Consider the following 27,222-nt stretch of genomic DNA (forward strand, 5'->3'; position numbering starts at 1 on the left):
TAGCACAGGAATCTGGCATCCCTTCTCACCCTGATACATTGATTCTCAAACTCAATTTCAGTATGTTTCATCACTGACAAGTTCACAACAGTTAAATTTTTGTTCTTTGTAGTTTGAATTCACAAATTATTTTAATCATATTTGTTATATTCCAGTTCTCTCTCAGGACCTATCTTATATATGTGAAAGTTGGGTATTTTGGAAATATTTTAGCATTTAAACCACAGAATTACCTTTTAGGATAATTTAGTACTTTGGTGTAGCAGAAGTGTTAATAGAGCTTCAAGGAATTCTTCTGGCTTCAACAACCCGTTTCTGGAGACTTGAACAGAAACATCTGCAAAGATGACAGATGAATGGCTAACAAACACATGAAAAAATGCTCATAATTTTTAATCATCAGAGAAATGCAAATCAAAACCATTCTGAGACATCACCTAACTCCAGTAAGATTAGCCCACATCACAAAGTCTCAAAACTGCAGATGCTGGTGTAGATGTGAAGAGAAGGGAATACTCTCTGGTGGGACTGCAAACTAACACAGCCTTTCTAGAAAGAATTATGGAGAATCCTCAGAGACCTCAAAGTAGACCTACCATTTGATCCCCCAACCCCATTACTAGTTTATCTACTGAGAAGAACAAAAATCATTTTACCACAAAAACATTTGCACTAGAATGTTTATTATGGCTCAATTCATAATTGCCAAGTTGTGGAAGCATTCCAAATGGCTTAACAAATTATGGATGTATGTATACCATGAAGTACTTACTATTCAGCCATTAAAAAAGATGGAGACTTTACATCTTTTACATTTACCTGGATGGAGCTAAAATACATTCTTCTTGGGAAAGTATCGCAAGAATGGAAAAATAAATATCCAGTGTACTCAATAGCAATATGAAACCAATATATAAACAATTACATGCTCATATGAACAATGAAACACAAATATAATCTCATACGGGGCAGGGAATGGAGGGCAGAGGAGGGAGAGGACGATGGGCAGAAGAAGGGAGGGTGTGTGGTGAGATCTCACCTATGGTGCACATTGTGAGGGTGGGTACCACGCCCCCAGATGAGAGGCTCTTTGACAACTAGAACTTTACTCCGTAAGTGAGAATAATGTAACCTAAAAATCTATAACCCTCATATTACTTTGAAATAAAGAAAAAAAAAAAAACAACCTGTTCCTGAATTACACTATAAACAGCCTGATGGCTGTAGAGAGAATGAAAACTTATAGCTGAACATCTTGGTGGGTGACCAGGGTGCATCTTGCCCAGAATTCCTTTGATTCTGTTTTTTATTTTTGTTTTGTTATAGACACTTCTATTTATTTTGCATTTCCAGTTACATCTGTACTAAGAGTCTTCCTTAGTCGTACATAATAGTTGGTATTTCGCCAGCATTCATAACGATTTCAGAGGCCGTTAGTTAATTCAGTCTCTCCAGTAGGCATTGTATACATTTCACAGACGACAGTAGGCATTGTGTGCACTTCACAGACGAGGAAGTAAGTAAACAATTCCAGTGATCCACAGTAGGCCGAGTCAAAGTACAGTAGAGTCCAGCTAGAATCAATCTGCTATGACATTTTGGTGTATTTATTACCACTTAATCATTTATTTTTGTTATATCAAGGAAAGTTTGCCAATAACAAATTTTATAGACATTTAAAAATAAAATATTTTAAATATACAGGAGTATAATGCTATTCAATATAGATTGGAGATCTGTTGACAAAGTACTTAGGAAGATTATTCTATAAAGAATAAGTACTGAAGTTTACAAAATACTGCTATTTGATGGACTGGTAATAACAGGAAAAGATCCACATTATTGGGTTTACTCAGTTTTGACTTGTTGGCAAGTTTCAAAAAAAGGTTTTAGAACTGAGTTCTGTTCCAATGTTTCTTCTTTTCTCATTTATGAAAAAAAGTATGGACTGAATGAAGGCAGGTCGGTTGGTCACTGTGAGAACGGGGAGGTGTCCCAGGTCAGGCAGCCCTACTGTGTGAGATTGAAGCCTCAGCCAGAGTGCACAGACGGTGGCCACTGAAGTCAGAGTCCACCCACACCACACCTCACTTAATCCACCTTCCCTGAGCTTCTCTTGCTAAGGAGAGGAAAAGCCCCAGTTGCTGAAGGGCTCTTGCAGCAGGGCCCTGTGTGTCCAGCCCTGCCCCAGAGCACTGACCCCACCCCTCCTGCCCTGTGCCCCCACCTTTCTCTTCAGTGTGAGCCTCTGTCTTTTGTCACAGACGGGGAGTTTGGATCACAGAAAGGGGATATTTTCTTGTGAAGATACGTGTCTTGCACTGAAAAAAGAAAAAATAACTCATCTTTCCATGATTTCTCACTATTTAAATCGAAGACTGTCAAAATTCTACCTCAAAAAAGCTGTGATTTCAAAAAAATTTAGGAGTGTAATTAAGTTGAACAAAGACCTTTTCTAAACAGTACTTAGGCAGCACTTCTCTGTTCCTTCTTTCACCAGCCCTCACCTTGCTGGACGGGCCAGTCCTCTTCCTTCCTCACCCCTGGTAGCTTAAACTCACATCTTAAGATTCTACTGGGAGACACATCTAATTCATAATTGTTTGACTTTTACATATACACTCATTTTAATAGCTTAATATCAAACTTCATGTGTGCGTTTGATGTTTCAGATTGTTGCTAACTTAATTTTTCTCATGTGGATTATATACTTGTGCTGTGCTTAAACTTACACATTAAATAGTATAAATATCAAAGTTATTAATTTGCTTTTTTAATTTTTCAAGTAATACTCTGTACCTTTTAAGCATTCAGAATTGTTCTTGTAATTAATGTGTTTATGTTGCTTTCCTTTTATTACACTTCAGACATCTTTTTGTTTCCTCCTGAACAGGTGCTGCTTTCATGTTCCCACGTGTTTCACAAAGTGAGTAAATCCCGCCTCACCCTGTACCAAGACCGTGCATCACTCCTTGCAGCTCAGAGAAGCCTTCCTCACTTTAAAGTCTCCTAAAAAAGGGCCATTTGTTTTATTCATAATCACCATTTATAGTTATAAACCTGGCTGTAGGCTATAGTACAATTCATCCTATTTTGAAAATCATGAACTTTATGTGACAAAAGAACCACAGATGTTTGCATAACAGGTTGTTGCTGTTAGTGCACATCAGAATGAGTGATAGCTTGAGTCACGCGCACCATCCCGGTGCTGGCCTTACACACAAGCATGACTTACTCAGCTTTATACTAGCTGATTTTCAAAAGGTTTTGATGTCTCTGCAAGTATATTCTTGTAAAAAAAAAATCATTTTTAGAACAGGTTTCATGAGGACAGTGTTAACATCTGATGAAACTTCTTCACTTTATGATCTAAATTGGATTAAGTCATAATTATGAGAGAAAAGAACACTGTAATTACATTAGAAGTAAAAATGTTTAAAAGTAATTACTCGTAAAATTTTAAGTGAAATGTTTTTCTTTAGGCATGCCTTCAGGCTTTCGAAAAGTTCACAAGTAAAAAAACCTGTCCTCTCTGTAGAAAGAACCAGTATCAAACCAGAGTGATACAGGACGGGGCCCAGCTGTTCAGAACCAAGTGTGCGACAAGGTGAGAGGGTCCCTGCCAGCCGCTGGGATGCAGCACAGTACGAAGGAACCTGAGGCTCAGGGGCCCTCGCTCTGCATGGCCTCGCACAGCACAGGACTCACAGCAAGTTCTGAGATACTTGTCAAACTAGAGGCATCCTGAGTGAGTCATTTTCAAATTTCTGTGTTCCAGAATCCAAGCCTACTGGCGAGGATGCATTGTGAGAAAGTGGTACCGAAACCTGAGAGAGACAGTACCTCCCAGAGATGCCAAATTAAGGAGAAAGTTCTATGAGAAAAAGGTAGATAGATACCCTTAATTCTTCAGGCGCGGGCTCCACGTGCAGGGGGCGTGGGCTGACGGGGCTCGTTGTAAGGTTTTAAAAAATGGGTGAGATGCTGCTAAAAATGCCGTTCAATTTAAATTGGTTTGTCATTTAGATGGTAAAATATTTTCATATTTTGTTTTCTAGTTAAATCATAAAATTTATAAAATCAGAACAGGTTAAATTCAGAAAAGCTTTTGGCTGCCTGTTTTGTGGCAGCTGTTTAAATAAACTAACCTCTTTAAATAAAAGCATGGAAACAAGCTTCCGCTCTCCACACACTCTGAACTGCAAGTACACGAAGATACCAGGTTTACGTACTGTAGTGACGGTGAAAAGGGAAAGAAACTATAGGAATGAAGGCCCTGCAAGGCTGCCACTTTGTTGAGACCCCTGAGGCCTGTGGGATCGTCCAAATGAGGTTTAGACACAAAGGACTTCTATTTCTCCGCTTTTCTTTATCCACTTTTTATCTTTTATTTTTACTTTTGGGGACTGACTTGACAATTTTGTGTCCCTGTACCCCATAAGGACAGGCATGGTGGAGTCAGAGGAGCAGTCAGGCCAGCACTGTTCCAGTTCTGTTCCCATCAGCCTTAAGGCTGCAGGGAGATGGCAGGGACTGTTACTCTGAGGCCCGTCCCCTGACCTGGGATGTGTAAAACCTCGGCTCTTCTAGCTGTGCTGCTCTGAGAGTAGATACAGTATTTACAAAAACCCAGCACGCTGCAGATTTGCATAGTACAGGTATTAACATACTGTCCAGTTAATCTTCAGGCACAGTGTTTCAGATTCAGTGATACTCCGTGTTGTACTTCTTACAGTAGTACCATGACCTCTGGACAGAGTGTCAGCTTCACATCAGCCAGAGAAAACTCCTCAGTGACAGTGTCCTGTGACCAGTCTGTGTGGAAGTATTATTTGTACAATTACTCAGATCTTCCCTAAACATGGTCATTTTCTCCCATTTGGGATAATGAGCACTCATGGTGTAACGTACTCCTCCATTCCATTCTCTGGTTGGGTGAATTTCTGTGCACATGGCGTCCCAGCTGCTTTCAGCACAGACCCGTCTGCCCTGCGCAGTGGTGCTAACCTCTCCGCCCCCGGCGCGCACCTCTCCTCACCGTCTGCCCTGCGCAGGGGTGCTAACCTCTCCGCCCCCGGCGCGCACCTCTCCTCACCGTCTGCCCTGCGCAGGGGTGCTAACCTCTCCGCCCCCGGCGCGCACCTCTCCTCACCGTCTGCCCTGCGCAGGGGTGCTAACCTCTCCGCCCCCGGCGCGCACCTCTCCTCACCGTCTGCCCTGCGCAGGGGTGCTAACCTCTCCGCCCCCGGCGCGCACCTCTCCTCACCGTCTGCCCTGCGCAGGGGTGCTAACCTCTCCGCCCCCGGCGCGCACCTCTCCTCACCGTCTGCCCTGCGCAGGGGTGCTAACCTCTCCGCCCCCGGCGCGCACCTCTCCTCACCGTCTGCCCTGCGCAGGGGTGCTAACCTCTCCGCCCCCGGCGCGCACCTCTCCTCACCGTCTGCCCTGCGCAGGGGTGCTAACCTCTCCGCCCCCGGCGCGCACCTCTCCTCACCGTCTGCCCTGCGCAGGGGTGCTAACCTCTCCGCCCCCGGCGCGCACCTCTCCTCACCGTCTGCCCTGCGCAGGGGTGCTAACCTCTCCGCCCCCGGCGCGCACCTCTCCTCACCGTCTGCCCTGCGCAGGGGTGCTAACCTCTCCGCCCCCGGCGCGCACCTCTCCTCACCGTCTGCCCTGCGCAGGGGTGCTAACCTCTCCGCCCCCGGCGCGCACCTCTCCTCACCGTCTGCCCTGCGCAGGGGTGCTAACCTCTCCGCCCTCTCCTCACCGTCTGCCCTGCGCAGTGGTGCTAACCTCTCCGCCCTCGCACAACTCTCCTCACCTTTGTATCCTTTCCTGTGCCTGGGGGGCAGAGACTTCTTTTAGTGTCCCAGAACTACGCAGGAACCCTGAAAGTAAGTAGATTGGGACTTGACTATAAAGCAATATGATTCTTTTTCTTACCCCTCCTGGTCATTTAAGTATTTATTCTGAGTAATGTAGTTACAAGTATGTGCAAAAGAAAATCATAGTAGTGGCTTATTGTGATGTCACTATCCCTCAGATTTAATTAAGAAAATATATTTAATTTGCTTTCAGAAGTAGGACAACTACAGTATCAATATGTGAGCAAATGATCTTTGTCTCCGCGTTGAAGTTGAACCAGTGGGTTGGAGAGTCTGAGTTAGTTCCTGTGCCTTGGGATGCTCGCAGTGCCGTGCTGACATGGCGGGGGAGGTGCACCCTCTGGTAGTGAGCAGGGAGTGGCCCTGGCCAGTGGGAAACGCTGGGGGACAGGCTGTAGGAGAGGGCAGGCTGCGGGAGGTAGGGGGGAGAGGCTATAGAGAGAGCATCTGCAATCCTACTTTGATGTAAGAAAAGTAATCTTCTCCAAGCCATTCAAGTCCCTTAGAATGGGGAGCCAAGGATACTTAGGGAGAGGGGTAAGCTGCCGCAAGACACCTCTCCTTTCAGTCTACATGTGGTCCTGGGAAAAGCTTTCCATTTTTCAGTGCTGCCTGGTGATTCTTTTTTAAACATCCCTTTTTAAAGAAGAAACAGCAAATCAGCTGAAAGTCCTGATAATTCACTGGATAAAAAGAGTATATGCGTTCCACCTTCATTTTTTCTTAGACAGGACCCATTCCTCTTTTACTGTTAGAGAGCAATGTGCTGACTTCAGTTTAGATATCAGCCTTCTACATTGTTCCCTAGGCCAAGTTTTATGGCCAAGATAACGCTGCAGCCTGCTTGAGGTCCTCATGCTCACTCCAGTAAACGTGTGCTTGGCCAAGTTAATTGTTTTCCAACAGCGTCAGAGACAGATAGTCTATGGTGTTGTAATTCATTCTCATTCCAGCAAAGGACTGCCGTCCACCATTGTCTCCACGCTTCTTTTGTATCTTTTTTACATGCTCTTTGCACTCAGTGGCGACAGTCTGTTCTCTGAGCTACTCTTAGTAAGTTCTCATATGTCATAGTGTGTTGGCTCTCAAATTGGAAGCCATTCATTGTTTTCTCTTAAAAATGTTTAATTATAGATTTGATAGTGCATAAGTATTTTTCATGCCGACACATCATCTTATAATAACTTTTGAAAATAAGGGCTGTGCTTTGTCTTCACATAAACTGGTCCTGGGACTCAGTTGATTGTCTAGCTGCACTATTAATTATCTGTGATTCTGCAGCACACAGGAGGTTCACTCACATACTGGTTTTCCGCTCTGTAAAGGACCCATGATTGACTAGGCTATTTTGAGGTTTTGAGTCTGCAGCCCGAAGCTGAGAGTGCTGTGGTGTCTGCAGCCACGGGGCTGCTCCATGCTCAGAATGTTTGTCAGCTAGCACAGGGGTCACAGCTTTACTTGCTGAGACTCAGCCCTATAGTAATGCTTCCTAGAGCTTTTTAACCTCTGCCAATAAATCCTTCCAACAAAGAACACATTTCAGTTTCTTTAAGAAAGATAAGGAAAACTTCACCCGGCTGGTGGGTGAGGCGTGGGGCTCTCTTCCTCATCCCTGTCACCCTGTCTCTGGGACGGGCACCCTGGTGTTCCTCAGGACTCGGTGGGTTGAATCTCTCCCACAAGTTCACTTTCCGCTTCCGTGAGGAGGACCACCGCACCCGTAGTCTGTCCCCACCCCGACCCTGCACTTCTGAATCTCCACTTGCCTGTTGTCCACGCCCAGTTCACCCTGTGCTGTCTGTTCACGCTCCCTCCCCACACGCCCCACCTCTGACCACAGCGTCTGCTGTGAGTAGAGCGCACCTCATGTGTCCCTGCCTCTAGTAAGATGCACCCACTTTTCATTGGTCTTCACTAAATCTCTGTCCTCTGTGGAGAAACTGCTACTTGCAGAGAAAGGACAGAAGTGTAAACTATATTTAACCTTGTATGTCACAAATTTGGTTTTTCCTTCGGTCTTTTGAAGATATTCCTAGAAAATATGAATAGCTAATTCACTGAAGCTGAATATTTAAGAAAAAAATTAATAAGCCAATCAGAAGTTTTTTTGGTGTTTTTTTTTTGGGGGGGGGCAGGGGTGTTAGAGGAGGTGAGTGTTGAGAACAAATTCAACAGGTTCTTTAGCCCAGTAGCTTTCAGACTTTTCCTTAATCCACAATAAGGAATATGCTGTATACACTGACCTAGCACATACATACATGTAGCAGAAATAAAACTTTCACAGGACAAAACCTATTCTTAGTGCAGGCACCACACTGTGATGGTTTCTATTTCAACTCCAAACTTCTGGACCCACTAAAGTAGTGAGTCACTGATGGGTTGTATATTAGAACCTTTTTGCATCTAAATAACTACCGCTTTGAATACTGATAACTTCCTAATCAGCTGAAGGTCATCTTGCTTGATGCTAATTTCGTGTATGGGGTAGGGAGAGGCAGAATAGACACACATGTGTGTATTTATATGTATATATACACTCAGATCGTAGGTAATACTCATAATTTGTTACACAAATAGGCATCATACAGTTTTTTTTGAATTCTTATTAATCCTGAAATGGAAGAATTCCCAAATCTCTGCTCCTTTCCTCATCTTCTCTGGAGTTCCTTCGTGCCTCAGTCTTGCTCCCTTATCTCATTTGTCTGTAAACATTTGGAATCTATAAACCCAAACGTCCCCTTAGTGAAGCCCGCACTCCCTGTAAGGTGGTGTGTTAGCAGGAGGGTGCGCTCCCTGTAAGGCGGTGTGTTAGCAGGAGGGTGCGCTCCCTGTAAGGCGGTGTGTTAGCAGGAGGGTGTGCTCCCTGTAAGGCTGTGTGTTAGCAGGAGGGTGCGCTCCCTGTAAGGTGGTGTGTTAGCAGGAGGGTGCACTCCCGCCACCACCCCGCTGGTCTGTGTGGCACATGCCTCCCATGCCCATATGTGCAAAGCCCAAAGGCCATCCTTTATGTCACAGAGCACTCCTTAGTCATTTACCAAATGTATCTTAAATTTGATGATTTTTTTTCTACCTTTCCAACTTGATAAAACTCATTCTCTTAGCTGTACGAATACTCCAGAAAATGTTATTCTATAATTTCAATCTATAATTTTAAAATACTAACATGTTCAGTAAATCTGAAAATTACTGAACTAGGTTATTGAATTTCACATTACCCAGGTGGGATGGTTAATCTTCATAGTACATGTCAACTTTTCTGGGCTGAAGGATGCTCACATTATCTGGGTAAACATTATTTCTAGGTGCATCTGTGGGGATGTTTCCAGGTAAAATCAGCATTTTAATTGGTGGACTCAGCCCCCCAATGTGGGTAGACAAGATCCAATCCCTGAAAGCCTAGAAAGAATAAGGAGGCGATAGATGGGAGAATCCCCCACCCAGCAGTATGAGCCTGGGATGTTGGTCTTCAGATAGAGAGAAATAGAGTTATACCCATATAAATGGAAATGATTTTTAAATTATACAGACTGTTATATAAAACTTCATGCCATTAAATCTGAAAATATAATTGAAATTACTTCCTGTAGGCTCAGCGCCCATAGGTTAGGGCGCCGGCCACATGCCTTGGGACTGGTGGGTTTTAGCCCGGCTGGGGCCTACTAACAACAATGACAACTACAACAAACAAGTTGCTGGGCGTTGTGGCAGGTACCTGTAGTCCCAGCTACTTGGGAGACTGAAGCAAGAGAATCACTTGAGCCTAAGAGTTTGAGGTTGCTGTGAGCTGTGACACCATGGGACTCTACCGAGGATGATAAAGTAAGACTCACCCTCAAAAAAAAAGAAAAGGGAAAAAATAAAAAAATAAAATAAAATAAATAACTTCCTGTAAAAATAGGAAACATGGAAAAAATTAAAGTATAAAACAAATGAGAAAAACTATGAATATCTCAGTTTTTACTGAAAAGATACTAAATACAATTTAATAGCTATTCCTAATAATAATAGTCAGCAAACTAAAACTGGAATGAAATTTCCTTGTCACAGTAACTACTACATATCAGAAACCAAAAACTTACTGTTTCAGAAAAGGAAACCCAAAAGATGAAAAACTCGGCTACTTCACTGTCATCCCACTTTAGCCAATCTTTGCTGATGCAAAAACACAAGAAAACAAAATATATAAAACACACACACACACACACACATATAGTATATACATTATATAAACTCCTATATTTGTATATATGGATCTAAAATGCATAAAATCATTAGAAAAATAGTTTGAAATTAACTACTAGAAGATGTTAAAATTTGAGATAAAAACGCAATAATCACTTTCTTTATAGCAATAATAACCAGCTCTAAAATATAATAAGAAATTATTTCATTAATAATAGTTGATAGCTAAAAGTAAACTTAATAAGGAATGTGCAAGACATTGGTAAGAAAAAGTATTTAAATCTGTCCTGCTTACAAGGCAAAATGACCATCTTCATTGGAATTCTTGGTAAATATGGAACATTGGTGTACCTACATATATTAGCATTTGGGAGTTGCAGCCATCTTCTTGTTGCTTTTAGTTCAAAACTAAAACAGATTAATAGCAAACAAATGTGAAGCATACATAATGCAACCACACAACCTGTGCTAGGAAGGAAAAGTCAGCAGCCACAGAGGGGCCTTCACACAGGATTACAGCTTTCATCTAGTTTAGTAGTATATACTATTTTAAAAAAATAATTATATGTCATTTTTCCTAATTAAAGAAACATTACTTTCATCAAAAAACAAACGTGTGTTTCAGTAAAAACAAGTTTGAATTATTTTCCTTTAAATACCTATAAAAAAATGTAAGTAAAATAAGGCTGTTTGCACCTGTAGAAATCACAGACTAAGATATTCAGAATACAAATATGACCGTTGGACTTGGGTTTTCAACTTAGTCTGCAGTTTCTCATTATTCCATCCTTACTTTCTCATCTTCATTTTTTTTTATTTATTTATTGTAGTTTCTGATCTTTCCATTATACTTATGAAAGTTCTTCAGAAATAAAAATGTGTACTAAAATAAAGACCAGCTTCAGATGAATCAGTGTCTATAGGCTTCGTAGTAATGCATTTTTCCAATACAATTCCGTTACAGGTAAACAAATTCCAAAGCCAAAATGAACAATGGCTTTATCAAGGCAAGTGAGAGATCAGCTTTGCAATATAGTTAGCAAAATTCCAGAAAGGGCAGGTTTCCTCCTTGGTATGGAAAGCCACCATGTGCTTTTTCACACACACCCCGTCATCCACCCCACACTTAAATGTGCATGCAACTATACAGCAATGAAATATTAAAGGTCTGATGTTTGAACCTTAGAAATTGGAAATTTTACAAAGCAAAATGTGTAACATTAACAATACTGAATACAGTAAATTCAGAATTATCTGTGGAACACCAACACTCTCAAATCTGGGAGAAACTTCTGAAACCTCCAGCCACATTGCTAAGCTGCATCTCCATAATGACAATTGGTAAATATTAAATTAATGCAAATTTATTTTATTTTATTTATTTTATTATTTTTTTTTTATTGTTGGGGATTCATTGAGGGTACAATAAGCCAGGTTACACTGATTGCAATTGTTAGGTAAAGACCCTCTTGCAATCATGTCTTGCCCCCAAAAAGTGTGACACACACCAAGGCCCCACCCCACCCCTCCGTCCCTCTTTCTGCTTCCCCCCCCCATAACCTTAATTGTCATTAATTGTCCTCATATCAAAATTGAGTACATAGGATTCATGCTTCTCCATTCTTGTGATGCTTTACTAAGAATAATGTCTTCCACTTCCATCCAGGTTAATACGAAGGATGTAAAGTCTCCATTTTTTTTAATGGCTGAATAGTATTCCATGGTATACATATACCACAGCTTGTTAATCCATTCCTGGGTTGGTGGGCATTTAGGCTGTTTCCACATTTTGGCGATTGTAAATTGAGCTGCAATAAACAGTTTAGTACAAGTGTCCTTATGATAAAAGGATTTTTTCCTTCTGGGTAAATGCCCAGTAATGGGATTGCAGGATCAAATGGGAGGTCTAGCTTGAGTGCTTTGAGGTTTCTCCATACTTCCTTCCAGAAAGGTTGTACTAGTTTGCAGTCCCACCAGCAGTGTAAAAGTGTTCCCTTCTCTCCACATCCACGCCAGCATCTGCAGTTTTGAGATTTTGTGATGTGGGCCATTCTCACTGGGGTTAGATGATATCTCAGGGTTGTTTTGATTTGCATTTCTCTAATATATAGAGATGATGAACATTTTTTCATGTGTTTGTTAGCCATTCGTCTGTCATCTTTGGAGAATGTTCTATTCATGTGTCTTGCCCATTGATACATGGGATTGTTGGCTTTTTTCATATGGATTAATTTGAGTTCTCTATAGATCCTAGTTATCAAGCTTTTGTCTGATTGAAAATATGCAAATATCCTTTCCCATTGTGTAGGTTGTCTCTTTGCTTTGGTTATTGTCTCCTTAGCTGTACAGAAGCTTTTCAGTTTAATGAAGTCCCATTTGTTTACTTTTGTTGTTGTTGCAATTGCCATGGCAGTCTTCTTCATGAAGTCTTTCCCCAGGCCAGTATCTTCCAGTGTTTTTCCTATGCTTTCTTGGAGGATTTTTATTGTTTCATGCCTTAAATTTAAGTCCTTTATCCATCTTGAATCAATTTTTGTGAGTGGGGAAAGGTGTGGGTCCAGTTTCAGTCTTTTACATGTAGACATCCAGTTCTCCCAACACCATTTATTGAATAGGGAGTCTTTCCCCCAAGGTATGTTCTTGTTTTGTTTATCGAAGATTAGGTGGTTGTAAGATGTTAGTTTCATTTCTTGGTTTTCAATTCGATTCCAAGTGTCTATGTCTCTGTTTTTGTGCCAGTACCATGCTGTCTTGACCACTGTGGCTTTGTAGTACAGACTAAAATCTGGTATGCTGATGCCCCCAGCTTTATTTTTATTACTAAGAACTGCCTTAGCTATACGGGGTTTTTTCCGGTTCCATACAAAACGCAGAATCATTTTTTCCAAATCTTGAAAGTACGATGTTGGTATTTTGATAGGAATGGCATTGAATAGGTAGATTGCTTTGGAAAGTATAGACATTTTAACAATGTTGATTCTTCCCATCCATGAGCATGGTATGTTCTTCCATTTGTTAATATCCTCTGCTATTTCCTTTCTGAGGATTTCATAAAATTTTCTTTATAGAGGTCCTTCACCTCCTTCGTTAGGTATATTCCTAGGTATTTCATTTTCTTTGAAACTATAGTGAAGGGAGTTGTGTCCTTAATTAGCTTCTCATCTTGACTGTTATTGGTGTATACAAAGGCTACTGACTTGTGGACATTGGCTTTATATACTGAAACATTGCTGTATTTTTTGATGACTTCCAGGAGTCTTGTGGTTGAGTCTTTGGGGTTCTCTAAGTATAAGATCATGTCATCAGCAAAGAGGGAGAGTTTGACCTCCAATGCTCCCATTTGGATTCCCTTTATTTCCTTGTCTTGCCTAATTGTATTGGCTAGAACTTCCAGCACTATGTTGAATAGTAAAGTTGACAGAGGACTACCTTGTCTGGTTCCAGTTCTAAGAGGAAAAGCTTTCGGTTTTACTCCATTCAGTAGAATATTGGCTGTGGGTTTGTCATAGATAGCTTCAATCAGTTTTAGAAATGTGCCACCTATGCCTATACTCTTCAGTGTTCTAATTAGAAAAGGATGCTGGATTTTATCAAATGCTTTTTCTGCATCTATTGAGAGGATCATATGATCTTTATTTTTGCCTCTGTTAATATGGTGGATAACATTTATGGACTTGCATATGTTAAACCAGCCTTGCATCCCTGGGATGAAGCCTACTTGATCATGATGAATGACTTTTTTGATGATAAGCTGTAATCTATTGGCTAGGATTTTGTTGAGAATTTTTGCATCTACATTCATGAGTGAGATTGGTCTGAAATTCTCCTTTTTGTTTGGGTCTTTTCCTGGTTTTGGTATCAGGTTGATCTTTGCTTCATAGAATGTGTTGGGGAAGATTCCTTCTTCCTCAATTTTTTGGAATAATTTCTGCAGTACAGGAATAAACTCTTCCTTGAAGGTTTGATAGAATTCTGGAGTGAAGCCATCTGGACCAGGGCATTTTTTGGTTGGAAGATTTTTTATTGTTTCTTTGATCTCAGTGCTTGAAATTGGTCTGTTCAGGAGCTCTATTTCTTCCTGGCTGAGTCTAGGGAGAGGGTGTGATTCCAAATATTGATCCATTTCTTTCACATTGTCAAATTTCTGGGCATAGAGTTTCTGGTAGTATTCAGAGATGATCTCTTGTATCTCTGTGGGATCAGTTGTTATTTCCCCATTATCATTTCTGATTGAGGTTACTAGAGATTTTACTTTTCTGTTCCTCATTAGTCTGGCCAATGGTTTATCTATTTTATTTATTTTTTCAAAAAACCAACTCCTTGTTTCATTAATTTTCTGAATGATTCTTTTGTTTTCAATTTCATTGATCTCTGATTTGATTTTGGATATTTCTTTTCTTCTACTGAGTTTAGGCTTAGATTGTTCTTCTTTTTCCAATTCCATAAGATCGCTTGTGAGCTTGTTGATGCGCTCTGTTTCTGTTTTTCGAATGTAGGCATCTAAAGCGATGAATTTTCCTCTCAAAACTGCTTTTGCAGTATCCCACAGGTTTTGGTAGCTTGTGTCTTCATTGTTGTTATGCTCAAGGAAGTTAATGATTTCCTGTTTTATTTCTTCCTGCACCCATCTGTTATTCAACAGAAGATTGTTTAATTTCCATGCCTTTGGGTGGGGTCGAGCATTTTTGTTAGAGTTGAGTTCCACCTTTAGTGCCTTATGGTCTGAGAAGATACAAGGTAAAATTTCAATTCTTTTGATTCTGTTGATATTTGTTTTGTGTCCCAGGATATGATCAATTTTGGAGAATGTTCCATGGGGTGATGAGAAGAATGTATATTCTTTATCTTTGGGGTGGAGTGTTCTATATGCGTCTGTCAAGCACAGTTGTTCTAGGGTCTCATTTAAATCTCTTATATCTTTGTTTAATTTCTGTTTAGAGGATCTGTCCAGCTCTGTAAGAGGAGTGTTAAAGTCCCCTGTTATTATGGTATTATCAGATATCATATTGCTCAGACTGAGTAAGGTCTGTTTCAAGAATCTGGGAGCATTTAAATTGGGTGCATAAATATTTAGAATTGAAACATCTTCTTGTTGTATTTTTCCCTTGACCAATATAAAGTGACCATCTTTGTCTTTTTTGACTTTAGTTGCTTTAAATCCACATATATCTGAAAATAAGATTGCAACTCCTCTTTTCTTCTGAATTCCATTTGCCTGAAAAATTGTCTTCCAGCCCTTGACTCAGAGCTTTAATTTGTCTTTTGAAGCCAGGTGTGTTTCTTGGAGACAGCAAATGGATTGCTTGTGTTTTTTAATCCAGTCAGCCAATCTATGTCTCTTCAGTGGGGAAGTCAAGCCATTAACATTTATTGAGATAATTGATAAGTGTGGTAGTATTCTATTCATCTTATTTTGTGAGAGTCCATTGCTTAGCTTTATCTTTTGCATCAGTGTGGAGGTTAGGTTCTGTCCTTTAATTTCTGAGTTCTTACTTTGCTGCTGATCCATTGTGGTAGTCAGTGTGCAGAACAGGTTGAAGTATTTCCTGTAGAGCTGGTCTTGTTGTGGCGAATTTCCTCAATGTTTGTATATCCATAAATGATTTGATTTCTCCGTCAATTTTTAAGCTTAGCTTAGCAGGGTACAGAATTCTGGGCTGGAAATTGTTCTGTTTAAGTAGATTAAAGGTAGATGACCATTGTCTTCTTGCTTGGAAAGTTTCATTAGAGAAGTCTGTGGTCACTCTGATGGATTTGCCCCTGCAGGTCAACTGGCGCTTACTCCTGGCAGCTTACAGAATCTTTTCTTTTGTCTTGACTTTGGACAGGTTCATCACAATGTGTCTTGGAGAAGCTCGGTTAGAGTTGAGGCGACCTGGGGTCCGATATCCCTCTGAAAGCAGTGTGTCAGATATTTGGGAAATTTTCTTTTATAATATTCTCTAGTATGGCTTCCATTCTTCTGGGGCATTCTTCTTCCCCTTCTGGGATTCCTATAACTCGTATGTTGGAACGCTTCATAAAGTCCCATAATTCTGACAGTGAACGTTCTGCTTTCTCTCTCTTCTTTTCTGCCTCTTTTACTATCTGAGTTATCTCAAGAACTTTGTCTTCTACCTCTGAAATTCTTTCTTCTGCATGGTCTAACCCGTTACTGATACTTTCCTTTGCATCTTTAAGTTCCCTAATTGACTGTTTCAGTTCCTTCAGCTCTGCTATATCCTTTTTATATTCTTCCTATCGTTCATCTCTTATTTGATTCTGTTTTTGGATTTCCTTTTGGTTATTTTCCACTTTATTAGCAGTTTCCTTCATTGTTTCCATCATTTCTTTCATTGTTTTCAACATGTGTATTCGAAATTCCCTTTCTGTCATTCCTAACATTTCTTTATAGGTGGAATCATCTGCAGTAGCTACCTCATGGTCCTTTGGCAGGGTTGTTCTGGACTGGTTCTTCATGTTGCCTGGAGTTTTCTGCTGATTCTTCCTCATGAGTGATTTCTTTTATCTGTTTCCTTGCCCTAATTTTCCTTTCACTTCCTCTTGCTCTTTAAGTTCTCGTGCCTGTGGAAGTTGCGGGCAGGTTTAGACGGATTGAACACATGCGACCACTTGCCATTTTTCCACTGTTTTAGTCCTTCTCTCGGGGTCCAGAAGTCTCTCGCTGACTCCCTGTATCCTCACAGGGGTGATGATAGGCAGATCCCACCAGCCAGAGATGCCTGGAGTCCTATCTCCCCAGACTCACGTGCCCAGATGCAAGGAAGCTGTTACTCGGCCACCATCTTGCTGTGCCTCTTCCTATTTTATTTTTAATCTAAAAAATGAAATCACAAATTACCAGAAGAAATAAATCATGTGACATACCCCAAAGTTAAAGACAGATAAATATTGGACCCACTGCCTCCATCAGTCAATAAAATCATGACATTGCAGCTGATTCTCTGTTCTCCCAACAACCTCTTCAAAGTCCATGTCCAGGGGTTTCCAGACTTTGAGTCTGCAGAATTTTGGGGCCCCAATGAAGTCATTGCCGACTTTTAAAGCTTTTTATTTTACCAAGTCAGAGTTTGAAAAAACACCGCCATGATATACCATCAGAACCATTTCCTAAAAGACAGTTTTAACACCTGGAAAGTAGGAAGTACCTGACCACAGACCAAAGAATATTCCTTTACACTGCAAACGTTTACTAATAGCTTTAGAGAAATTTCACTCTGTTGACTTTACTTCTTTTTCCTTTTGCTGGTAAATGGGTGAAATTTTCTTTGCCATACTTGGGAACCACCGGTTTAGGTCAAAGTTACCTTTATGAAAAAAAGAAGACTAATCATTAGGAAAGCAAAGCACAGAGGGGTAAAAGTCAATTTGATGCTTTTAGACATGACTTGTTAGATGTGCTTATTTCATTTGTATGTTTTAAGATCTCACCAGAATGGATATATTTTTGATACTCCAGCTTAGCTCAGGTCATTCTATTTTTTTATAAATTAAGCTATTTTTCTTGTAATGGAATTGTGATCTTGCACTTTAGCTCTTTTGTTCAAAGAAGCGTCAGTGTAATTCTTGTTACAGGAAGAGTTAGTGAAGTCTTTCTTTAGTTTTCATGTTCATAAAACAGAGGGATCATCTGTCTACAAATAGGAATACTTACATACACTGAGAATTTCTTTTCACATATTTGCCTTGCTTTAATATATCATTGACACATTCCTAACAAACTGAATCATAGCCGTGATGTAGGGCCACAATGCAGGTTCTTTTAACTATATTGCAGTCTTGTGGTAAGAACTGAAAAGGTCACATGTTGAGTTTTGTACCAGTAAGTGTCAGAGAATTAAAATGCAGTAAGAAATGCCTTTGTCAGAGAGGGACGAGACAGTAGTTAGTCCTCCTACACCTGCTCATTCAAGTTTTGGCGAACTCAGATCAAAGAGCCTAGAAAGGGCACTAAAGCTGTCTGGCTAATTCCTGCCACCAGTGTGTACAGAAAGCCCAGAGTTTTGCCCAGAACATAGTGATTGGTCCATAGACACCTTTGATCCTTATCTAGAAATGCTGCTAGCATATGTCATATAATTGAGGTATGGTCTTTTATTGCTGCAATTAAAACTTTTCAAATGCATTATATTATCTCCTGCCCAGCTAAAAGTCTTGACCATTGTTTAAAAAGTGGGGTCAGTGATTTGTCAGATGCTGGGGCTGACTTCAGGGGCCACCCTCTCACACCCTCCAGCAGGAGATTTCTCTGACTTTTTTCATTTACATCTCACCAAACAGGATAATGGTCTTAAAGTTTGTTTAGTCCTTTGACTTCCTTTATCACATAGAGATGGCAAACATTCTGTTGCTAACTTGAAGTGGCTCCAAGCAGCAAGACTGGAAGGATATTAAACCAGTAAAAGCTTATCAACTGATTCATTGATATGCTGTAAATTCCAGGCTTTTCATTTTGCTTTTGAGGGTGGCTGTAAGTCAACACATTAGTAAGCAATTTGCTGACATCAAGATGGATTGCTGAAAAAGGCCTCCTGGGTAGACAGAGTTCACCTGGGTATTTCTGTTAGTACATATATTTTTTAATGTTTAGCCAGTAAGTTACTAGTAAATGACCAGTAATTGCTTTACATATCAATAAATTGAACTCTTAGTAACTTAATTTATCAAATTATCTATCTGAAATGGAAAAGTATATTAAGACTTTTTTGTAAAGTTAAAAAATATTATATATTTTTTGTTTCTGTAGAATTCATGATGTTAACCATTAGTTTAAAAATTAGCATGCAGTTGTCAATTTTTTTCTGCCAGTTCTTGCCATTTCAGTTACTAAGATTCATCAGACCCATGTGAAAAGGGAATAAAAAAGAGAAGAAAAAACACTGAACATAAGAACTTGACATTTCAAAAATACTTAATAGTAGCTACACTTGGGACATTACTTTGAATTGACTGCAATAGCTAGTCAATAAATAAATGTTGATTTGACATTTTAAAATATCACCCTTACTAACTTTTGAATCCTTGACACTAAAAAATGGGGACAGTCACCCCAGTTCACTGCCTTAAGTGTACACTGAGCAATGTTCAGTGTATTAACAAGGTAATGTCTGTTTCAATTATAAGCAAAATGTTGCTGTTTTATTGAATTTTGACACTAGAAGTAACTTCAGAATCATTCTAGACAAAACATTCTTTCTTTTTACTCCCTCAAAGAGATTTCTGCTATATTCCTCTGAATAAGTACATTTGGGGCATGTATTTGTTCTCATTTCTAATCTATGGCAACCCTAAAGTTAAAAATTTTAGTGAATGCTAAGAGCCTTGCAAAGACGAATCAATGCTTCCCTGAATCTAGGGCACTCGTTCAAGAAGATAAGAAATGCACACAGGAAAAGACAACACTCACCAGCCAGCAATACCTGCCACGTGATGGGCCACGAGAGTTGAGACCGGAGAAGTCACTTCTAGCCCAAGTACACCGGGATGCATTTGAAGGACATCAAGGAAACAGAGAAAATATAAGAATTATTCATAAAACCGAATAAACAAGTTTGGGCAGATCATAAGATTCATGCAGGAAAGTTATAAGAAGAAAGGTTGGTATCTGCAGGTGGTTGAGAGGCCATCGAAGTTCCTGGTGAGAGTGTCTGAGAGCACAGGGTGCGTGTAACCACCGTCAGTAGACGTACCACCACCCCTCGCCTCTCACTCCTTCCTTCCCCAGCTCTCCCAGCCCAGCACTGACCCCGCACTGACCACCACCTCTGCTCAGGGCCCCTTCCAACGCGACCTCCTCCTTCCTCCTGTAATGTCCTCCCAGTCCTCTGCTATACGGGCACTCAGCACATTCGATTGTCAGTGTGTTTTTCCTGCTAAATCAAGAGGTCTTGTTATAGGGACATGTATTTGTCATCTTTGATCCCCAGGCTACCACTGTGCCCTTTACACAGTTGCTCAGCAATTCCCAACCTGTTTTAACACATAGTCCCTTTAGAGGTTGTCATCCTTTTATCATTCACTGTGCAAACCTGTAAGCGGTAAATTAAACTTAAAATTATTTTGCTTAGGCCAGGTGTGGGGGCTCATGCATAATCTTAGCACTCTGAGAGTCTGAGGCAGGAGGAACACTTAAGACCAGGATTCTGAGGCTGCAGTGACCTGTGATGACTCAGACTCCAGCCTGAGTGACGGAGAGAGACCCTGTCTCAAAAAAATACATAAATAAACATTAAAAAGTAAATTCAGTTTAAATTGAATAAAATCTATTTTAATAGTCTTTTACCACCATTTTACTACAATTCCCTCTATCACAGTGCTTATAAAGGGAATGATTTTCTCATTTAAGAAATGCTTTTAATTTTTTTTAAATTAAGGAAGTAAAAAGTGCTAATTGCTAGTAAGTGTGCAAATGAACATTGAAATATAACTTAGATTTAACTGTGGGTGACAGTATTACAGCCCCATCTAAACTGCCTTTGTGGCCTACACTTGGAGTCTTCGTACTTTGGAAACTTCATCTTTAGGGAGGCCTACCCAGAACTTGAGCTGGCAGGCAGGGCGGGGGGCCCTGCAGACCCACCCACCCTCATCCGTCTGCACAGGCTCAGAACTCTGCCTGGCTGCAGAGTTACAATCTACTGTCTGCTATCCCCCCATTCATGGAGTTGGGGTGGGAAGGGAGGCAATAAATAAAACATTTTTTTCAAAAAGTAATAAGTACCAGGAAGGAAAATATAAAGAGAGGGAGGAGAGAGAGAGTCAAGTGGAGAGTGAAGTGTTATTAAATAAGGTGGAAATTGCTGAGCTGAAATCTGAACAGAATGGAAAATGGAAGGACCCGGCCAGGCCATAGCTTCCTGGATCTGGGCTGGCAGCTGACTACGGCCTGTGGGGTCTGGTCTTAGCTCTAGAGCTCTTGCACAGCGTGGTGCAGTGTTTGATGGTGCATGCGGTAGCGAGCAGGCCGCCACTGATGGACACGCTCAGCCCGCAGCTCATTGGGAGGGGTTTCCGGGGGCTCTGGGCTGCTCGGTATTTCCCATCCTTCTGGGCCATCATCTTTAGTGGTTCCAAGAAGTGACATGCTCAATAAAGAACTTGATGGGGTTATTTGGGATTGAGAAGAGAACGTGTCAGACAGAGGTGATGGCTTGAAGCAGTGAAAGCTAACAAGTTTTCAGACTTAAAGCCCTGCAAACCCCAGTGTAATTAAAATTTTGCAAAGGACACTTGTAAGTGATTTCAGAAGCGGGAGAATAAGGACAGATGTCAGAGGAGCATCACTGGGACCAGGGGGGTTTCAGGAGCAGCAGGGGAGACCAGGAATGACTCCTCAGCATCCAGGAAGAGACCCATCACCAGCCCAGAGCTCTGCGTACGAAATGAAGCTTAACGCTCAAGAACAGAGCCAGAGGAACACTTTCGTATAGACAAAAAGAGTTTGCCACTAAAATGCCTTCATTCAAGGAAATTCTAACGGATGTACTTCATGAAGAAAGAAAATGGCTCCAGATGGGAAGTCTGAAGTGTAAGTGGTAACAGTGTGGGTATATCTAATAGATATTGATTTTGGCAGACAAGAATAGTAACGTCTCACATGTTAAAAGAGAGAAGAACTTAAATCCATGACAAAAGAATGCAAGTCAGGAGAGGAAAATTAAAGTACCCTAAGATTGAAAAGGGAACACTTCTACACTGCTGGTGGGAATGCAAATTAATACATTCCTTTTGGAAAGATGTATGGAGAACACTTAGCGATCTAAAAATAGATCTGCCATTCAATCCTATAATTCCTCTACTAGGCATATACCCAGAAGACCAAAAATCACGTCACAACAAAGATATTTGTACCAGAATGTTTATTGCAGCCCTATTCATAATTGCTAAGTCATGGAAAAAGCCCAAGTGCCCATTGATCCACGAATGGATTAATAAACTGTGGTATATGTACACCATGGAATATTATGCAGCCTTAAAGAAAGACGGAGACTTTACCTCTTTCATGTTTACATGGATGGAGCTGGAACATATTCTTCTTAGTAAAGTATCCCAAGAATGGAAGAAAAAGTATCCAATGTACTCAGCCCTACTATGAAACTAATTTATGGCTTTCACATGAAAACTATAACCCAGTTATAACCTAAGAATAGGGGGAAGGGGGAATGGGAGGGGAGGGAGGGGGGAGGTGGGCGGAGGGAGGGTGATTGGTGTGATTATACCTGCGGTGCATCTTAACAAGGGTATATGTGAAACTTAGTAAATGTGGAATGTAAATGTCTTAGCACAATAACTAAGAAAATGCCAGGAAGGCTATGTTAACCAGTGTGATGAAAATCTGTCAAACGGTCTATGGAACTAGTGTGTGGTGCCCCATGGTCACATTAATGTACACAGCTATGATTTAATAAAAAAAAAGAAAAAAAATTCCAATTAGACTTTGATGGGGTAAGTATGCATTTCTAAGATTATGACTAAAACAATAGAAATTTGGTTTTAAATTTCAAAGTAGTAAAGAGAAAAATAGAAAAATTTAATTGAAAAAAAGAAACAAAAAAATAGAAAATCTTAATTGAAAAAGAACAGAGATAAAACAACAGAGAAACAAACAAAAACCCAAGGCAGGGCAGATGGAGACCACACAACAGGATGGATGCATGGCTCCCAGTGTGTCAGTAAGAACACAGATTGGACCAAATGTGCTTGTGAAAAGAAATCAAATTAGGTATGTTATTTGGAAGAGATGCATGAAAACTTAAGAATAACATATATATGTAGTGTGCGTTATATATAATATGCATGTGTATGTTACATATAATATGCATTATGTATATAAAGCAAACTGTCTGCAGAAGAAATCCGGTGTGCTGGTATCAGGCAAAATCAATTTTGGAGCAAAGACATTATCAGAGATGACATCAAACCCCACACTCAGCATATCATAAACACAGACCATATATGCTTGATCATAATGCAAGTTTCATCATAGTTTAAGAAATTTAAAACATGCAGACTATGACCATATTGCATTTAAGCCAGAAATAGAAATTTTTTTTAAAAAACAAGGCCACGGACAATGGGTCACCCCTGTAGTCCAGCACCCTGGGAGGCTGAGGCGGGAGGATCCCTTGAGCCTGGGAGTTTGCATTTACAGTGTGCTGCGATGGCGCCGCTGCACTTCGGCCTAAGTCACAGGGCAAGACCATATCTCAAACAAAAATTTTTAAATAAAAAAAACTAGAAATAGCTCACATGTTTGGCAATTAAGAAACAGTTCTAAATAATATATTTGGTCAAAGAAAAAATTATAATGGAAATTAGAAAATGTTTTGGATTGAATAGCAAAAATACATATCAAAACCTTTGGAATATGGTATTAGTCTGTTATACTAGGTTATTGTTTGTAGAATCAAAAAGTCCTTGAGTACAGAATTCTCATATAATGTATTCTAAGCATTTGCTTTTTGGCTACATTACACCAATTACCATTAAGAACAGGTATCAGTGTCTGACCTGCCCAGATTTATCTGGTGAGTCTGCAACACTGATGAGTCTTTCTCAGCAAGTGCCTACGCAGATCCTTTCAGAGAGGACCTGAAGGCGGGATGCAATGACAGACATGAAATCCCTTAAGAACACACATCATCAACCCTCACGACAACACTCCTGGCACCTGGAACCCATACTCTAATGAAGGAAATAGGCTGCATGGCACTTGAAGGCAGGAGGCAGCACATGCGGGTTAGATGCTATTGAATATTGGACCTCAGGCTCTTTGTCATCAATACAGCCACGTATGAGTCACCCAGCACAGTTGTCCAGAGCATGTCTGCTCTCCATCTAAGGGGTTTGATGGAAAAAGTGCTTTAAAAAATCCTGTATGATTCTGTCTTTGGAAGTTTGATCTCAAGCTGCAAACGTTCCCTCATGTGACATCAGGACCTCTGGCACTCATTCAATCATCCTGTGGTTACACATTCACACACACAGATACGTGTAACACAGACAGACATAGATTATTCATGCCTTTTACATTGATGCTGTTGGCCACTGCTTGGCACTGGGAGGACACACCTCCAGAATGACAACTGCAGCTGTGCTAAATAACTTAGTTTCTTAACAAAACCTTCATCTAGGACAGGAATTCTCAAACTGGAGTGGACATCACAGTCACCTGGGGGGCTTGTGACATACTGATTGGCAGGCCCCCAAAACCAAGCCAGGTCTGGGGCAAGGCCTGAGGATCTGCATTACTAAAAAGTTCCCAGGTGCTGGTGCTGCTGGTCTAAATCCCACTTTGTGAATACAGGCTCCACAGTTGTTCCAAACAGTACTATCTATGTTCAGAACAAATTTGAGAGCATACCTCATAACTTGAAGTACTTGATAAAATCTGGAATAAAATGTGACCCTGTTTTCTGAAGTATAATTTTGGAGGAAGCAAAGATCTTGGTTTTCAGGCATGTAAAGAATCTCACACTTAAAAAAAAAAAGGAACAAACAAACAAAACCAATCCAGAGAAAACCTGAATTACAAAGCATTACTTGTACGTAACTGTATATGGCTTCCAAGTAACTGTTCCGTTTATGAAGTATGGGGGATTCTACTTTAGTAATTTATTTAGATATCATTAAATATTTTAAAGGCCAAAGAATAAAGACAATTAGAATTTAAGCCTTACGAAACATTACTGATTGAAGACCATAAATTAAGGTCTGCCCAGCTGCTGGGCAATTATATTCAAAGTTAAAGAAAATTTGCTTCATAAATAGAAAAGCATCTTCTTCTAGGGCTCTGAGTACAGATAGTCCCCAACATTGGTGCTGTGACACCCTTAGCTGTTCTGCATGCCACATTCACAGGGTTTACGTTATTGAAAGAAGACCTTATATCCTTAAGCCAAGACTCCTCCTCCTGATTTCCCAGGGAGAGAGCCAGGCAAGGATGCACCATTCACAGTCAGGGTCAACCTCTGCTACTCTACCCTGTGCTATCTCAGGAGAGAATCAGAAGAGAACACTTTGTCCTTGGAAGCACCTTCTGAAGGTGATGTAAATAAATACTACATTCTACCAAATAGCTCCCCTTTAAAAAAAAAAAAAAAAAAGAAAGAAAAAATGAACATGAGGTCTTCAATAAACTGAAATATTTGGAAGCCAGAAAGTCACCTGTCATCCAGAATGCATGATCCCCATTCACACGTCCAAGTATCCACAAGAGACCAATGGGCCTACTTCATTTGATTGTTTTCCTTTGGTGTGCAGACCCATTCCATGATACAGGCTGAACCACTGCATCAGGATACCTCTAACTGCTGGGGGAAAAAACCCAAATTCCAATGAGTGAAAATAGGTGGCTTTCATTTCTATGGTAACATATGTGCTCCGAACAGCATGCAATATGCTGACCTGGGGGGCATCTTTCTGTTCTGACATCCCCTGTGTGTCCACCCAGAAGACCCCAACCATTTCCATTTGGAAGAACTGTCACGTGGCCCCCACTAGCCACACGGGGAATGGGAAACAACTTCTAGGTGAGATGTGACAGACATACCCACCCACCACGGAGTGCTACTCAGCCATGAAAAGGAATGAAATAACGTCTTTTGCAGCAACTTGAATGGAATTTGAGACAATTCTGAGAGAAGTATTTCAGGAATAGAGCACAAACACAACATGCTCTCACTGAGAACTGGGAGCTGAATGATGGGCACACAGACACACTGGAAATAAGAAGTGGGGGGTTAGTGGGGGATTCTACCTGTCAAGTACAACGAGCACTGTTCTGGTGATGGCACACTCAAAGCCCTGACTTAACATTGCATAAGGTCTCTACATAACAAAATCATTTATGTACCCTTGAAATTAAAATGTATATGTATATTACTTTATAAAAAGAACTGAGTTTGGAGGAACATTAAAGACCATATTTAAGGATAATACTTTTAGAGAAAAGTTTTCATAAGTTTGAGATAAAATAAACATGCCGCCTCCATATCTATGCCAGCTGTGAAATCAGAATTTTATTTTTTATTTTTTATTTATTATTTTTTTTATTGTTGGGGATTTATTGAGGGTACAAGAAACCAGGTTACACTGATTGCATTTGTTAGGCAAAGACCCTCTTGCAAACGTGTCCTGCCCCCAAAAGGTGTGGCACACACCAAGACCGCAACCCTCTCCCTCCTTCCCTCTCTCTGCTCTTCCTTTCCTCACCCCTCCCTCCTTCTTTCTCCCTCTGCTCTCCCCTTTCCCCACCCCCACTGTGACCTTAATTGTCATTAATTGTCCTCATATCAAAATTGAGTACATAGGATTCATGCTTCTCCATTCTTATGATGCTTTACTAAGAATAATGTCTTCCACTTCCATCCAGGTTAATATGAAGGATGTAAAGTCTCCATTTTTTCTAATGGCTGAATAGTATTCCATGGTATACATATACCACAGCTTCTTAATCCATTCCTGGGTTGGTGGGCATTTAGGCTGTTTCCACATTTTGGCGATTGTACATTGAGCTGCAATAAACAGTCTACTGCAAGTGTCCTTATGGTAAAAGGATTTTTTTCCTTCTGGGTAGATGCCCAGTAATGGGATTGCAGGATCAAATGGGAGGTCTAGCTTGAGTGCTTTGAGGTTTCTCCATACTTCCTTCCAGAAAGGTCATATTAGTTTGCAGTCCCACCAGCAGTCTAAAAGTGTTCCCTTCTCTCCACATCCACACCAGCATCTACAGTTTTGAGATTTTGTGATGTGGGCCATTCTCACTGGGGTTAGATGGTATCTCAGGGTGGTTTTGATTTGCATTTCTCTAATAGATAGGGATGATGAACATTTTTTCATATGTTTGTTAGCTAGTCGTCTATCTTCTTTGGAGAAGGTTCTATTCATGTCTCTTGCCCATTGATATATGGGATTGTTGGCATTTTTCATGTGGATTAATTTGAATTCTCTATAGATCCTAGTTATCAAGCTTTTGTCTGATTCAACATATGCAAATATCCTTTCTCATTGTGTAGGTTGTCTATTTGCTTTGGTTATTGTCTCCTTAGCTGTACAGAAGCTTTTCAGTTTAATGAAGTCCATTTGTTCATTTTTGTTGTTGTTGCAATTGCCATGGCAGTCTTCTTCATGAAGTCTTTCCCCAGGCCAATATCTT

At 40.5% G+C, this 27,222-nt stretch overlaps 1 protein-coding gene across 3 annotated transcripts in view; it reads left to right on the top strand.

Moving 5' to 3' along the window:
- Window positions 1-27,222, top strand: part of RNF32 (ring finger protein 32) — a 50,572-nt gene that overhangs the window by 11,289 nt on the left and 12,061 nt on the right. For 2 of the 3 annotated variants that reach the window (XM_053609386.1, XM_053609387.1), the window contains 3 exons: window positions 2,894-2,926; window positions 3,483-3,607; window positions 3,779-3,887. In XM_053609386.1, coding sequence (XP_053465361.1) covers window positions 2,894-2,926; window positions 3,483-3,607; window positions 3,779-3,887 — 267 coding nt within the window. The remainder of the gene's footprint in view (window positions 1-2,893; window positions 2,927-3,482; window positions 3,608-3,778; window positions 3,888-27,222) is intronic. The other variant, XM_053609388.1, reaches the window with a different exon arrangement.

The sequence above is a fragment of the Nycticebus coucang genome, chromosome 11, assembly GCF_027406575.1.
Source record: "Nycticebus coucang isolate mNycCou1 chromosome 11, mNycCou1.pri, whole genome shotgun sequence".
Taxonomy (NCBI): domain Eukaryota; kingdom Metazoa; phylum Chordata; class Mammalia; order Primates; family Lorisidae; genus Nycticebus; species Nycticebus coucang.